The following is a 16,009-nucleotide window of genomic DNA, read 5'->3' as shown; positions in this document are numbered from 1 at the left end:
AAACACACACATCAACTCACTGTCAACCGTCTGACACGAGACAAGGGCGACGCAGAGGAGAAGGACGCTGTAGAACCTATGATTGTTCTTTTTATATTACTGAATTAATTCTCCTTTGCCTTTCCACAACCAATCCCTCATCAGTCAAGGCATCCATTCAGGACTATCTATGCCTGGTTTTCCCACCCGACAGCTCGCTTGACTGCTGACAGCTCAGAGAGCGTTCCTGACTTCAATGATATCCCCCCCTGGCATTTAAAATCACCAGGAGCTCTAAACACTCTGGCACTCTTCACCTCCCTCGCTGGGAGGGAGAGGATGACATCACTTAAGAAGAGAAAGGGCACAAGAGAGGAGAGGCATGGAAAGAGATAGACAGTGGGGGGGCGCGGGGGGATGGTAGTGGCAGGCCTCTCTCACCCTGGGTTCATCTCCAGCCAGGCCTCCAGCTGACTGGACTTGGGGGCCTCGGTGCCCTGCAGCACTTTGCCCGTCTCCGTCTGGATCACCTTGACTGGCAGCTCACTCATCTGACTGCTCTCGTCCATGGGCTGCGGGGAGGGGAAAAAGGAATGGAGGAGGAGGAGGAGGAGGAGGAGGAGGACAGATGGGTAGGACAAGGAAGAGGAAGAGGTGAAGAAAGAATGAGGAAGGGAGAGATGAAAAGAGAGATGGGGCAAGAAAGAGAGGGACAAGGGGATAGGATGAGGGAGGGAGATATAGACAGGAACGGCAGAGACACATTTTAGATGGACGTCAGAGAAGATTGCAAAGACAGGGAGGAAGGACGATGGGAGGGGCGGGGGTGGGTGGTTTTTCCAGGACGAGGGAAAGAAGAACACAAGATCAGCTGTCACACCTGTATTCAAGGGTATTTTCCTGAAGGGCTTTCAGTCCCACCAGGATCTTGCAAAGGTGATACTTGCGGTCAAAAATGACTGAATTTGCTGCGGGAAATGTAAAAAAATTCGGTTAAAATTTCGGTTACTTTGTATTTGCGTTTCCTGTGGGAAGTCTAGGAATTAGATTGCAAGGATGAGGCACTATAAAAAGGTTTTTCCATTAAAAACGAGTTGAAATCTCAGATCACTGGTGACAGTAACCTGTATAAAGACTCCTGGTTACTTACTTAAGAAATATTGGCAATAGATTACTAATGCACTTAGGTACATTAATATCACATTAAAACACACAATAGGTCTTGGTTAAAAATCATTAATCTAGGACGCCACAAAGCAGTATGGGTAGGGAAATTAAAAGAAAATTGCAACCCCTTGCAAGTGTTGTGGTAAATCCTTGAATTTATGTGAATTTGTTCAATCGCAAGATCGCAAATTCCTGGAGGGACTGATCAAACTCAGGTCAGCAACAAGCGGGAAGGAAAGATAAAAGGCCTCTGCCTGCCAACTGTGGGGCAGTTCTCGACAGAAAATGTCTCCTTTGTTTTAAAGTGATTAATCTCGCGGGGACATGACTCTTTGTGATGGGAGTACAAGTCTGTGGATAACTAGTCGCAAATCTGGGCTTGGACTACAAAGAAAGCTGACTGCACCTTTAAAACTCACCAGTGCTGTTTCCTGATTGATTCAGAACAGCTTCTTTGACCTCCAAATCCATTTTCTTTCTTTCCAAACTTAACTTAACTTACAATAAGGTCCAGTTTCCCCTTGGTATTTATCTATGGCCACACACAATACAAAGCAAACGACTTTGAAAAGTTCTTTGTGTGCTTCTGAAAGCCCACGGTTTACCTCTCCATCAGGCCCAAAGGCTCCAAGTCCTTCAGCGTTCTCATCCAATTTCGGTGACTGCAAACAAAAAAAAAGGGACAAATTCATCTGACCGAACAAATGAAACAAGCTTGAGAGGTTGAGAACATGGCACACTGCGCTGCACTTAACAAACTCAAGAGACACACCATGTAGCCCAAGCGTAAACTAAAGTGTATGGTTACAGGTATTCTTTGAGGCTGATATATTGTATTTGACTGAAATGTATCTTAACCCCTAAACGTCTCTCCCACCTTCTTCTTCTTCCTCTTCTTTTTCTTCACCCTGGCGGCCTGGGCGGCCTTGTGCTCGTACACCAGGGTGGTGAGGTTGGCCACGTACTCGTCCGTCTGCTGCAGCAGGTAGGCCAGACGCTTGTCCTTCTTCTGGTCAATCAGCTTCCGGTAGCCCTCCTCATCCTCCTCCTGCACCAGGCCGCACACGTTAATACACATACACACAGCTACACACACACACACACACACTTCACATACGCATGTACATAATGCTAAACATACAACCGCACCAATGAGACAGAACGTGTACAGAAAACATGACAAAAAAACACAGCACTCCAAACTGCATTTGAAAACATAATATAACAAATATAAATGGGCAAGTTACCCACACCTTACTACATTTGCTTCTGTTGAATCTGTCTAAGCATAAGCTTTACAGTTGTTGTTTTCAGTCTTTGCAGTTTTTTTTCAGTCATCATTCAGGTAATATACTTGGCCAGTCTTCCATGACAGCAGCTGACCGACTGGAACCAATCTGGTCCTAATCTGGCCGCTACATGGATCGGTAAGGAAGAAGAATGGGCTGTATGTGTCGAACGTGTCAACATTGTTAACATCACCTCACCACGTTCCATGTGTAAGAAGTACAAGACATGCTAGCAACAGACGCTAGTACCCGTGGGTTTTAAGCGTCCTTGCCAGCACGCCCTCCTCCAATGGCCGAGGTTGCGAGATGAAGTCAGGACTGCGCTGTCGCCCAACGCAGGTCCCACATGTTCATAGGATACGAATGACACAATCCACATTTCATAAAAAAAATGTACAATGGCTGACGAAGATCACGTACCATCAGCCTCTTCATCCTCTCTTTCTCGATCCGTTCCGTCTCCTTCTTCTGCTCACGCTCCGTGTTGGTGTGCCACGTGACAACGGCCTTGGTAAGCTTCTGGTTCTTTCCAGAAATGGACCTGTGGTACTCTTTGAAGTCTTTGGCATGTTGAAGGATACTGTTCAAATATTCCTGGAATGACAAGCACAATGGAATAATGCATGTGTAATGTTTGAGCACGTGTAAATCTATCCATTCATATATATACACTGTACAGATGCTTTTCTCTGATCGAGCACATGTGAGCGAGTGCGTGCAAGAGTGTGTGCGCACATGCCTGCATTCACACATACCACGTATTTACTGTATGTGAATGAATGTGTGTATACATATCCAGATGAGTGCCTGTGTGCCTGTGTGTGTGTGTGTGTGTGTGTGTGTGTGTGTGTGTGTGTGTGTGTGTGTGTGTGTGTGTGTGTGTGTGTGTGTGTGTGTGTGTGTGTGTGTGTGTGTGTGAGTGTATGTGTATGTGTGAGTATGGGTGCTTGTGGACTGTTTGAGTGTATGTAGCTATATATGAGAGTATGTGAGCATCGTTGTAAGCATGTGCACATGTGCATGCACGTGTGTGCGTGTCATGGCCCCTGCACCTGGTGCTTCTGTCGGCGCTTCCTTTCCAGCTCAATTTTCTGCTGCTTCTCCAGCTTCTCGGTCATGCGCGCCTCCCTCAGGGTCTGCCGCTTGCTGCGCTTGTAGGCCTTGGAGTTGAGCGCTGTCTCCAGCGTGGTGTCCCGCCGCATACAGGCCACCACGTCCTGCCTCAGCTGCGTGTGTGAGCGTATGTCCATGTGTGTGTATGTGTGGGTGTTTCCATGTGTGGGTATGTGTGTGTGTGTGGGGGGGGGGGGGGGGGGCAGAGGGATGGGAGAGACAGAAAGAACACAGTGAGAAGGGGTATCTTGAACAACCATCTATCATCATTTCCACTGACCATACGAATCCTGACAAGGAGATGTACTTTACCGTGGCGAGAGGTTCAGGCTGAGTTCACAATGATGGATGGTCATTAGGACTCGCTGGCTGTCATCCAATTTTTAAGGGTGTCTTTTTTTGGTGAGGTTGAGGCTTAATGTAGTGTAGGACAGGGGTGATTTTCTGATAGACTCCTTTTAAATCATGTTGAATGTAATGAACTGAAGGCCAAGACTGCCCCCTAATGGTGTAGTAGACTAACATTCAGTTTCTCCTGTAACTGTCTGTGCCTGTGGCAATGAAAAGCCTAGTATACACACATTATTTAGCTGAAACCCACAGAGGACATCCATTCGATATATTTGTGTGTGTGTGTGTGTGAAGCTGAGCTGTACCTGCCGCTGGAAGTTGAGCAGCCTTAAGGCCTTGAGCTCCACCGTGGCTTTGGTGCGCAGGTCTGGAGGCAGGGAGCCAGGCAGGTTCTCCAGCTCCTGGATGCGGTGAGCGATCCTGGCCTGCAGTCTGCAGTGAGACGGGGGGGAGAGCAGGAGAACGGATCAATATGAGATCACGCCACAATCTTTTGTGTAAATCAAATTAAGGGATTAGGAAGAAGTCAAAAAGCACAATGGCGAGTAATCCTGCTGGTATATAGCCAGCTAAGCCTGGTTAAGTGGCCAGTAATCCTGCTAAATTGACCCCACACGTTAGCTGCTGTAGTACGTTCTGGCTGGTTACCTACTGACTGAAGATGAGGATTCATGAACATTGTATTCAGTTGATTATGCTATGATATTAGGGTTGTTATTTTTATCACACTAAACCTTATTTTTAATTTCCACTCAACCGCACCATAATAAGGTTTCATAACTTTTTAACTTTGAAAAAGGATAAAGCAGTTGGGCAAGGTCGACTGTGTCATGTGGCTGCAAAATTGGTGATGAAATGATTCATTGCCGTTTCAATATCAATAATGTCAATTGTGTTTAACACAGAAAATAATCTTCAAGGACAGCCTTTCTCTGTGGTTTTGCCACAGTGAGTGATGGAGAGTGACTCTAATTGGCCAGACAGCTCTCAACTCCATCCCACTCCCCTGGGCCACGAGCATGTCAGAGCCCACCTGTCAACGGGGGGCCCCGGCCTCGGCCGAGAGAGCATGAGCGAGAGAAGAGGCAACCAGCGCTCTCTGCTAAGAAGTTCAAAGGAGCTCAAAAAGAGCTTTCCTCCGGGAGAGAGGGAGAGCAGAGCCCCTCTCTCGTCTCGGGCCTTGCCCCCCGTCTAGGCTCAATCGAGTTTGAAGACTAATGAGAAGGGCATAGGGGCTCAGCAACAGCTGGCCAAAGTCCGTGCAACAGGGGCATCGGGTGAGGCCATCCTTAACAAGCCCTGTCTGAACAGGGAGCACAAGAGAGCACACTGCTCTCCATTATTTAAGAAGCCCTGGAGACACTCCTTCAACAACAGAGGAAGATGGAAGAAGCCTAACCCTCTGCAGGTGAAGGAAGGGGCCAGAGGGAAACAAAGGACAAAGACTCAAATCGGGCATAGATGGCCTTGACCTCTCCTCCGTACCCCTTTGTCTCCTTGACCCCTTACTCTTCCTTTGGGTTTTTCTTTTTTCACCTGTACTCGCGCTCCTGCAGGATCTCAACAGGGTCCAGGCCATGGGGCTTCTGGATGGGCGTGATGCGGCTCTGCTTCTGCTGCAGCTGGATGATGAGGGAGGGGTGGCCAGGCTGCTGCTGCTGCTGCTGCTGCTGCTGGAGAGGTTGCTGCTGCTGGGCGGGGGGCTGGTGGGGCAGTGGCTGCTGCTGCTGCTGTTGCTGGTGCTGGTGTTGGTGCTGGTGTTGGTGCTGGTGCGGGTGCTGGTGCTGGTGCTGGTGCTGGTGCTGGTGCTGGTGCTGGTGCTGGTGTTGTTGCTGAGGACCCCCTGACAGGCCGGACATGGGCTGGGGTACCGGCTGGGCGGTGGGCGGCGCGGGGGACGGCCGGCCGCTGGGGGTGGGCACCGGGTGCTTCTGGGGGGTTGTGGAGGGTTCACCAGCACCTTGACCTAGTGGGTAGGATGGGAGTGGGAATCAATGACAGAACGTTCTGGATAATGCATATTGATGTTTGGCAACCACCTCCTCTATCATCACCATGTCATGTGTTTCATCAATTTGAACCAACACAAAAGTGACTTTCTACCAGTGGACATGGCTGGAATAAACATTTTACACATACAAGTTCTGAACACCCTCACGTCAACACCCTTACGTTACAATTCCTCCTCACAAACTGTAGTTTCTGAGCGTATTCCACAGGATAACATTCTCTGGCTTTAACTGTATATAGTGTCTCGTGATGTGCATAAAGAAATGATGAATGCTTTCCACCCTAAGGCTAGTTCCAATAGAAATTCTGAGTGCACACATTTCTCGAGGGAGAAAGCTCTTCATCACATAATATGTGAAAGACTACACCATACATCTCACAATACCTCTGGAGATTCTGTTAATACTGCGCTCTTGTTCTCTTGTTTCCTTCTTCAAAGCCAACAACATATCTCATCGATACAGCGCTGGAGAAAATCACTTTTTCTCTCCAGTGTTTTTGCGCATCTAGGGTCACGAGTCGCATCCTAACAGCCATCTGAACTTCACACACTACTTCAAAGAAGCGTGGCCCCAAGTTATCTGGTACTGACTTCAAAGTGAGGAACGTGCCAAGACTTATATATATATACGTTACATGAATACATATTCCCGACGACCTGACTTCCTAACAAGCCAGCTCGATTGGAAAGAGATTGGACATGAAGGTTGGGCTCCAGCACTTGGCTTTGGAACATTAGATTTCCACCAGCCCCATCCAGGAGACTCACCCTCCGGCCAGGGCTTTGGTGCGGGGCTTTGAGCGTGTCCTTGCATGGCAGGCGCAGGGCATGGCCCAGGGACAGGTCCGCTGATAGGAGGCATTGGCATACCTGCGAGAAGAGCAAGGCCAACATCAGCTAGGGAGCTAAGGGATGCAACCCGCCCGGCATTCCAACCTCTGGGCCCCCCTTTGCAGTGATGCTGTGATGTTTTCCACCTCTGCACACCTGACTGAGCTGGTGAGCGTCAGTTTCGATTAGCTGATCAAACCCCATTTGCATCAGCATTACAATGGCCTTAATCAGATCTGCTTGGAGCAAGGACAGACAGAAGAAAAGCAGTGCCGGGGGGCTCCAAGAGCAGTATTGATCCCTGGCCCTTGGTATGGACTACACATACATTTTAATACTAATTTATTAGCTATGCTAATTTATTTACTTGCTCTATTTTCATGATCTACTAGAATGATCTGTACTGAATTTCCTCGAGTAAGGTGCCCACCTGGTGGCCGGCTGTAGGGGCCAGTGTTGACGGACGGTTGCTGCATGGTGGGAAGGCTCCTCTTGCCCTGCACAGCCAGCTGCAGGTTCTCTGGCAGCGGCTGCCCGCGGCCCAGGATCTTGTACGCCAGGATCTGGGCGCGGAGCTGCTGTAGCTGGATTGGGCTGAAGGAGGATGGCCCACGGCCCGGCTGCGGGTCCATGGGCATCATTTGGACCGGGGGGGCTGGGGGCATCTGGGGAGGGGTGGGTCCCCTGCTGGACATGGGGCTGGGTGCGTGCTCGGGGACACCCATGGGTGAGGGGTGAGGGGACATGTACCCTAAAAGAGGAAAAGAGAAGAGAAGAGGAGAGAAGAGAAGAGAAGAGGAGAGAGAGAGGAGAGGAGAGGAGAAAGAAGGGGTGAAAAAAAGTGTACAGGTGAGATCCAATGATTTGTCTTTTTAGTCTGTCGAGTGGTTGAAATGTTGTCCTTTTACATTTGTTAACTTCAGCGACCCAAGTTTATCATTATAAACTGAAATAAAAAAAATGTATTGCATATATTTCTATGTACAATTTACCTCAAGTGCCACTCAACAAAGACTCAAAAGGAGGTCAACCTTATCCTCTTAATTTAAGTAGACTTCCATAATACACACGCAGGGCACAAATGCACCACTATAATAATTACAGTGAGGCACCTTTAAATATATATATTACTTGCATATACAGTAAGAGTGTTTCAAGCTCTTACAATGCTGTGAAATTCCCTCATTTTAACTCTTGTTTCCCTACCTTGGCTGTGCTGATCCATGGGGCTCTGAGGGGGACCCATGCCACTGTGCAGAGTCCTCATACCCACATTCTTCATCTGGCCAAAGTGCACCTCCTCACCCATCGCCACTTTCTCCAGCATCCCCTCCATAGGCTGGGGGGAAAACACAGACACAAACATAAGCCAACGCCTTTTCCTTATTGTCTTGGTTTGGGGTAAACAGGTCTACAACATTAACTACATCGTTTTCTGTCTGTTTCCCCTCTATACTGTATTCTGTCTCGTTTTAACCTCTGTAGAGCACTTTGTATACCCTGTTGTCAACACATCAAGCTTATCTATTATTCACATTAATCCCCTTTGCCATGTATGTAGCCAGAGATCAGATGGTACAATACCTTATGCAACTGATGCATGCCTTCCTGAGGGTAATCTCCAGGCCCCTGGCCCTGCATGCTGTGAGGCCCACTGGGAGGCCCTGGGCTGGGGCCCATCATGCTGTGCACTGACCCAGGAGAGTGGCCTGGACCAGGGCTGGGCCCCAGGATAGGACCAGGAGATAGGCCTGGGCCTGGGGATGGACCAGGGTGGGACATTCCTCCAGATGGGTCCGTGGGTGTGGACATGTCCTTGGAGAGACTGTTCAACTGCTGGAAGAATGAGACACATATAACGTTTTCCTACATGCTTAAATGCCCCATTTCAGATACCTAAAAAAAAAAGTAAGTCTTTCAATTTCAATGATCTGAACTAGGTGAGTTTCAAACTTCAAGGGGTCATTACAGGCGCAGTCCTGGATTATAATCCATTACACTTCTAGTTTAATTCAGCAAAATTCTTCCCGCTTTCCTCTAGCTGTTCGTCCAGGGAGTCTAAAACAACCTCAGGTGTTCGTTCTTAGCTCTGTAATTGGGAAACAAACAAAGTGCACAATACACAGTTCCAGCCAATCATCACGTTGCTTCAGGAGCACGGAAGGGGGGTGTAATTTGAGTGGCTGACAAGATCAAATATTAACCACATTTTGCTAAAATCGAGGACTGCGCCTTTAAACCACATTATGCACCACTGATGTTCTGATTAAAAAGAAAAAGAAAACATAATATTCCTGATCACTACAAAAATGTACATTTACTGCTACACCTTTACCACTAATGTATTATTTGCGCTTTATGATTTGTCTGTATTCTCCCAAATTGTTAAATGAGAAGATATTTATGAAATATATATTCATAAACACTACTGGTCATAGGTGTATAGGTCATATGGACCATTCAAAGAAATCTAAACTTCCTCTGAATGCTATATTGTCCATCAGATGGAATACCACTATAATCATAGACTGTGTTATTCTTTTATCAACTTATCTGATATGTATCTTTCGTATTTTAAGTAATCCCTGTATATGTTGCTGCCTTAAAAGTCGTTGACTGGCAGGGCATGTCACAGACAAGTGTAGTCAGGCTGTATCAGAGCTGTAGTTGCATGAGAAGAATGTGTGAATTGAAAGTGACAATTGACACACCCCTTGGTTGGCCCATGTGTCAATCCCCTGATATGTGTCAGATAGCACTTTGAGAGGAAAACTAACTGGACATAAAACGACTTTTACTAATTAAACTACTTTTGGAACAGAACCACTTCTAAACAGAATAATAGTGACGTTAACTGTGACAACCTTACTATAAACACACTAACCCACGGGTAATGATAACGTTACTTATTTTACTGTATTACTTGGATACAGTGTAAACAGCTAAGTTACATTGACAGCACTTAAAAGACAATATTTTCATTATTTAATTCGATTTGCAATTATAGTTTCTGGATGATAGCTACTGCATTACTTGCGCACACTTGTGAACCACAGCATGCAACCTACTGGGCAGGCCGGGAAAATGATCTGGCTAAGTAGCCCGCCTGCTAACCTTAACTTGCTCATGAAAACTTTCATTGCTCCAGGGGTCCTTTACTAAAACGTCCATGATTGCCCCAAACATTCTTTTTTATAAATAAGACTGATTTTATTGTAAGAAAACAACTGTTCACCAACAGTTCTAAAGTTCCACGTACGACTTTACATTAAGTAACGTTACTGCTGATTGGATCATGGCTTCCTCGACTGCGCCGTTTTCACTCAACTCCAGTCGCAGGCTCTCTAAACGCTGTTTACGCCCAACCTGGTGAGAGCTGGGCACGCCATTGCAGTGTGTCGAAGTAGACCAAAAGTTTCGTGATCGCAGGCAACTCCCGTGGATTAAGCACGAAGATAAGTCAACGCGGACATTGTACATTAAAAATGATTGTGCTGGATATATCATTTTTGTTTCCTATTGGCTAAACATTCGGTTCATGTCAAAGTTTCATACAAGCTAGCTAACATGATAGTTTTTCACTAGCACAGTGGTTAGTTAGCAACTGTATTACTACCTAGCTTCACTGCTAGCTGGCTAGCTATACCCTGGCAACAGTTACTGTAAGTAACGTTGGCTAGCCGAGGCACCAGCTAGGTAAAGTTAGCTTTGATGCTATCAGCATAATGTCTATGGTAGTAAGATATCTCACAGGTAACTTACTGAAAACCGTTAGTTATGAATAATGTATGTCCCACATGAAAGGCCTATATAAAAGTGTCACTGACTAAATGTACAAGTGAGCTAAACGAAATTTACCTTTTCTTGGGGAAATAATCGATTTAGAAACCTCAGATCATAATTTTAGCTTCCAATATGACTGCTGCTATCAGTTGATCCCCTCCCCCTCTGTTTTGCTGACATATTCAAGTTTGGATTTTTTTTGTGTATCTATTTCTGATTTGTTAAAAGACAGGAAATACTCTCCATATTGCAATACGATTGGTTGAGAAGTACATCTATTTCAAATGTTGTTCTGCTGGGCGGGTGCACTACGAGTTCTGTAGACGAGCTCCGAATTTACTGGAACAGTTGTTGGCAGACTGTCCGCACTGGATGAGGACCTGCCAGACACCCTCTTTCGTGTGGATGGTGGAGAGGGGAGGAGAAAACATCACTCATACAACTGTGTAGTTCTGCTTTTGGTGCTGTCGTATTGATTGAGTACTCAAAAAGACGTGGAAACATTACAAAACGGTCATGTTTTTGTTTGTCACTCAGGAGGTAGACTCGACCACATCACATACATTTTCAGGACTCTACACATGCATCTATCAGTGGTGGATAAACAGGTGGCCTCTGTTAGTAGGCCTATTTCTTACCATCATAATGTGCTTGTTGCTGCCGTTTTTAATTTGGCAGGTTCGCAGTAGGCTACGTCATATCGATGCTTCTGTAGCTTTAGGATTGCGAAATGTAATTGACAAATTTAGGCAACAATGTAAATGCTAGTGGTGCTTAGTGGCTGAGTCAAAGATATTCCATATCTAGGCCTTTGAGTAACCACAAGATGGCAACAGAGGCTCGGGAAAGAAACCATGGATGAGGTGGGCTAGAAATCGGAAAATGTATTTGTTTAAACATTGCTTAAACAAACTTTTCCATCAAAGAATGATTGATAGGCGACAGCTAAAATTTGCATAGTGTAGATAATTCTACATTCGTTGAAAAGCTATTATAAACACACACAGACATTTGCATCACTGAAAACCGTCACACGACCCAGCTGCACAAAATTGTTACAAATATCCATTCATGATTTATTTCACAGCCGCTCTTACTTTATTTTAACTGGCATTTAAGTAGTCTTAATACTAATTACCTGTGTGCATAATATCACCCAGATGTTAGATTCCTGCCAGAGATAATATTCAAATAGCAGGTAAGCATCTATATTTATATGCATTGTTCAGCTTGTTTTAAACAATAGGCATCAATAGCTCTGTACCATGTAGTTGGCCATTTTATTTAAAAAAAGGCTAGTGTAAGAAAAAAAAAAGACAATGCAATGCAACTGTTACTGATTTCTAAGATACATATGATTTTGGCTATATAAAAAAAAGGGGGAAATGTCAATTATCAACCCCCAATTTGCTTACTGTGCCCCACCTGTGAGATTGTATCAGTGGATAAGTGAGTTGTTTATAATGAAGTCAGTGTTAGAATGACAGATAATGGAGTTGTGTTTGTTTCCCTTATCAAGCAAAGCATGCACCAGCCAACCGCACGGTTACTGACCTCTCTCTTGCAGGTGCACACTCACAGTTCATGGTTTAGAAAGCATCTGCTCTTATACATACACCAAAATCACCACACCCATGCAACATTTAACAGCTAAATGAGACGTAGAACAATCATTTTTTTTTGCCCTACGGCAACAGTTAAAAGGAGAAAATCAGCCATTAACAAAATAAAAACAATTTATATAAATATTTGTGAACATTAGAATATATGAAAATATTTTTTAAAAATATTTTATCTATGTACACAAAGGGCAGATCTGACATATGAATGTGAACCTGCACACAGACGGCAAGGATATCCAGATGGATCTTTGATGTTACCTCACCAGAACCATATGACAAGGGCTGCACTGGCAGTAGTTGCAATGAAAGAAAATTTGACTAACCCCTGGAAACAAATAAACAAAGCACTTTGAGATGATTCCATCCTGACTGCCCGGCTCTAACAATTATCTCCTTTTGTGGCCTTTTCAAAAAGGATGCGCTTCTGGTTCCGGAATGTAAATACAAGCAAATAAAAAAGCCCTAATTGATCGAAGTGGTTGAAACCACCACTTCAGGAAATGCCTCGTCAGAAATCGTTTGATAGGAAAACTACCAGTGGTTGTGGTTATCACTGACCTTGAAACCTATGTCTCGTTAGACTTACCACCATGAAAATATTCAAAACTTCACAGTCATAGCATCAAAATATTTGAACTACTATTACAAATGTAATAAGCACAAATCCACGCTTGAGAAACTGATGCACAAAATATACATTATATATGAAAATCAAATCAACCCTTAAACTTTTGAGCATAAATTTGCGTGATTTTCTTTTTTTACAACATATTTTTTATGTTGAAGAATGTGTTTTGTGTTCAAAATGCTTGGAATTGAAAAGCAGGCAGTTATTTCAGTACAGTGATGGTTATTCCATGGTTATTTCCCTTCCCTTTCAGTTGTTTGCACAGTAGCAGCAGGGGATATTTAATTAACACCAGGGTGGCTCCTGTGTTTTGTTAAGTGTGTGAAGTCCTGGTGTAAGCAAACAGAAGGTATGTTATATGTAGTTTTACATGTGACATCTGCCCTGGTGCTTTGTTTATTTTACATCACTTAGTCTTGTTTACTTGCAGCAAGTTCCTGGTGGATGACCTTGTGCAGCCTTCCATATTTACATGTGAGCTATTACAGCCTTTGGAAGGGATTGTGGTCTCATTCTTCAACAAAATGCATGTGATTAAATGTATTCAATATAATTTTACAGGCTTAGCTGGTTATTTTTTTCTCAAGTAAAATGCATACGATTAAATGTATATTAATGTAAATGTAATGCAAATGTATGACAAGCTTCGAAAGGTTGTGTTTGTCTCAGCCCTCACATTACAGTATGTGCAATTAAATGTGTCTACTGTAATTTGACGTGCTTTGGCTGGTAGATTTGTCTCAACAAAACTCATATAATTTGACAATAATTGCATGTTTTGGTGTATATGTGTTCAGGCAGCTTTGCTTTCGGTGCAGCAACCGGCCAATGAATCACAGTGCATTAGTCCCAAAATTCAGCTCCTTTTATAATCTTGTAAAGGCCAGCTATATATGTCTGCTCCTCTCGAGATAAAGAAACCAAAGACACAAAGTCACCTTGCGGAGCATCCACGCGCTTGACTTCTGCCTCTCCGAGGTGTCCGGCCGGGCCACCTCCATGCAATAAAGAGCCTCCTCAAGCCTCCCCAGTGGCCCATCCACTGCTCCCCATCTTTTTCATCCTGCAGACCCCCGGCCCATGTTTATCATTTATCTCCCCCTCTTCACGTCCTCCTCTTGAAAGGAAAACTCGGCCAGATTTACGGGCAGGTGCGGCAGTGCCCTCCATCACTTGAAGACCCCCCCCCCACACACACACACACACACACACACACTTCACCCCTCTGGATTCGGTACTCAATTTGCAAGCGGCAGCTTTAAGCAGCCTCTAGGGAGCCCCAAGACCCTTCTGAAGCAGCAGAGGCGGCTGGAAATCTTTTTCCAAGATGGTGCGGGATTCCTGAGAGGTCATGTCCAAAGGGCCGGAGGAGAGGAAGTGCTGTCACGGACGCTCCCTTTGTAGTTGCCTTTGTTGCAGGTGCTCTGCCACTCACCATTATCCTCCACCTCTGCTGCCTCCGCCGTTCGTTATCACAGCCTGCCTGACATCTGCTGGAGAGCACTACTGTAGACACCAGAGCCACAACCACTCACCAGTAAGGCCACTTACACTAACTCATAGATGGATTTCACTAAATTATTCTATTCTAAAGAATATTTCTTCCCGGTGGCTTTTTCTTTTTGTAATACAATACACGGTACTGGAGAGCAGAATAAACTGGAGAGTCAGGTAATAAAGTGCCAAGAACACTGTAGAAAGCAGTAGGTTAATTTTATACACAGAGCACACAGCATCATTTGACATCTGCGTTCAGTTATGTTTGGGGTTGACACAGGAGTGTTAAAAATTCCTCAGATCCAATTCTGCTTCCTCTCATGATCCAATGAGAATGATCACCACGATGAGGATTTAATCTGGGGGGTTTGAAAAGTTGCTCCAGCGTCCTATCTTGTATCAAGCCATCTCTGGCAAGTGTTAACACTCAGTGTGTTTTGAAGTTGTCACACCGAATGCTTTCGGCTCTTGGCGGATGATGTCAGCTGAATACCTACCTACCACCAGCAAGCCAGAGCATCTGTGAGCCATTAAAGCCACTTCATCTTAACGCCATCATTCTTCATCCACTCAGCAGCAACACCATTATTCTGACACGGCTACAGTGTGACATAAGTTTGTGTGTGTGTGTGTGTGTGTACACGAGTCTCTGGGTGTGATTTTGTGACTATCATCGTGTCAGTGTGGTGGGCAAGAGTGCGTGTGTGTGTGTGAGAGAGAGAGAGAAGGGAGAGAAACAGAGAGAGTGTGTCCAAAGGAACATGAGCCTGCAGCAAATGGTTGTCTTTTCAGATGGGTGGATGAGCGAGCACATCTCTATTTGTAAGTATCCGCACATATAGTTATCGTGACATTGTTGCATTGTCAGGAGCTGTCATGTATGTGCCTTTGTGGACTTAATGACTTTTGGCCGATTAAGATATTTAATCTCAAAGAGTCTGGCACTGGAAAGGTCACGATTTGCTTCTGACCTTTTGCATGTAATGGATGCTAGCCAGAGGTGAAAAGTCAGCCCATTAGTTCAAGGGGTCAAAGGTGACCTGCCGTTTAAAAACAAATAGGGGACTATGGAAAGGTTTTGACAAGAGCGATTATGTTTTCCATGAAATTGCATTATGAGACAGTCAAAACATTTAAAATGTGTTCAGCAGATTCAGAAGCAGATAGTGGTATTTTCTAAGTCATGAAACAAGAACAGGCATCTAAATAGTAATGAATAATTATCCTAGCACTGAGAGATTTGACCTTTTGCCTCCCTGAAGGAATAGATCAGGCTAAATTTGGCGGAAACATGCAAACACATTTGCCTGGAATGCTTTGTCAAACCTGGGAGATTTGAGACAATGTCTGTGAGCTTAGTTCGTTTTTTGGGTACTGACAGATATGTTTCCTGGCAACTACAGGCCACCGGCGTGTAGACATAACAGCACTTGTCTTTTGACAAGGGCTCAGGTGCCATTTTGTGGCGAATGAATGAGTTAAGTTTTACCTCTCCGCTTCGTGGTTCAGGTATTCTGGCCGGCTTTGTTGGGGCCTCTCACTGATGGAGTGACAGGTTCCCTGTACTGTAATTAATTTGGGATTCCTCTGTACACAGCGAGCATGTCAGGCTGCCCCTCCTGCCTTTCAAAAGGCAAATCCTCTACATTCTGATGTCTTATGCTGGCAGCATTCAAAAGACTGAGTTTTCCCCCTTCTGTTTGTACGGCGCCCCCTAAGGGTCATGGTGGGAATTTTT

The 16,009-nt window shown here is 45.0% G+C and overlaps 1 protein-coding gene across 1 annotated transcript in view; it reads right to left on the bottom strand.

Annotated features, from left to right (window-relative positions):
* smarca2 (SWI/SNF related, matrix associated, actin dependent regulator of chromatin, subfamily a, member 2) overlaps positions 1-10,968 on the bottom strand; it is a 35,801-nt gene extending 24,833 nt beyond the window's left edge. The window contains exons 1-13 of the mRNA XM_031570616.2: positions 10,600-10,968; positions 8,326-8,577; positions 7,948-8,080; positions 7,172-7,492; positions 6,679-6,780; positions 5,771-5,865; positions 5,436-5,626; positions 4,205-4,331; positions 3,488-3,661; positions 2,856-3,029; positions 2,024-2,194; positions 1,752-1,808; positions 421-551 (exon numbers count right to left, since the gene is read on the bottom strand). Coding sequence (XP_031426476.1) covers positions 421-551; positions 1,752-1,808; positions 2,024-2,194; positions 2,856-3,029; positions 3,488-3,661; positions 4,205-4,331; positions 5,436-5,626; positions 5,771-5,865; positions 6,679-6,780; positions 7,172-7,492; positions 7,948-8,080; positions 8,326-8,553 — 1,904 coding nt within the window. The 5' untranslated portion in view covers positions 8,554-8,577; positions 10,600-10,968. The remainder of the gene's footprint in view (positions 1-420; positions 552-1,751; positions 1,809-2,023; positions 2,195-2,855; positions 3,030-3,487; positions 3,662-4,204; positions 4,332-5,435; positions 5,627-5,770; positions 5,866-6,678; positions 6,781-7,171; positions 7,493-7,947; positions 8,081-8,325; positions 8,578-10,599) is intronic.
* Between the last annotated feature and the right edge of the window lie 5,041 nt (positions 10,969-16,009).

The sequence above is a fragment of the Clupea harengus genome, chromosome 7, assembly GCF_900700415.2.
Source record: "Clupea harengus chromosome 7, Ch_v2.0.2, whole genome shotgun sequence".
In the NCBI taxonomy this organism is placed as follows: domain Eukaryota; kingdom Metazoa; phylum Chordata; class Actinopteri; order Clupeiformes; family Clupeidae; genus Clupea; species Clupea harengus.
The sequence above is the reverse complement of the archived record's forward strand: the minus strand, read 5'-3'. Positions and strand labels throughout refer to the sequence as shown.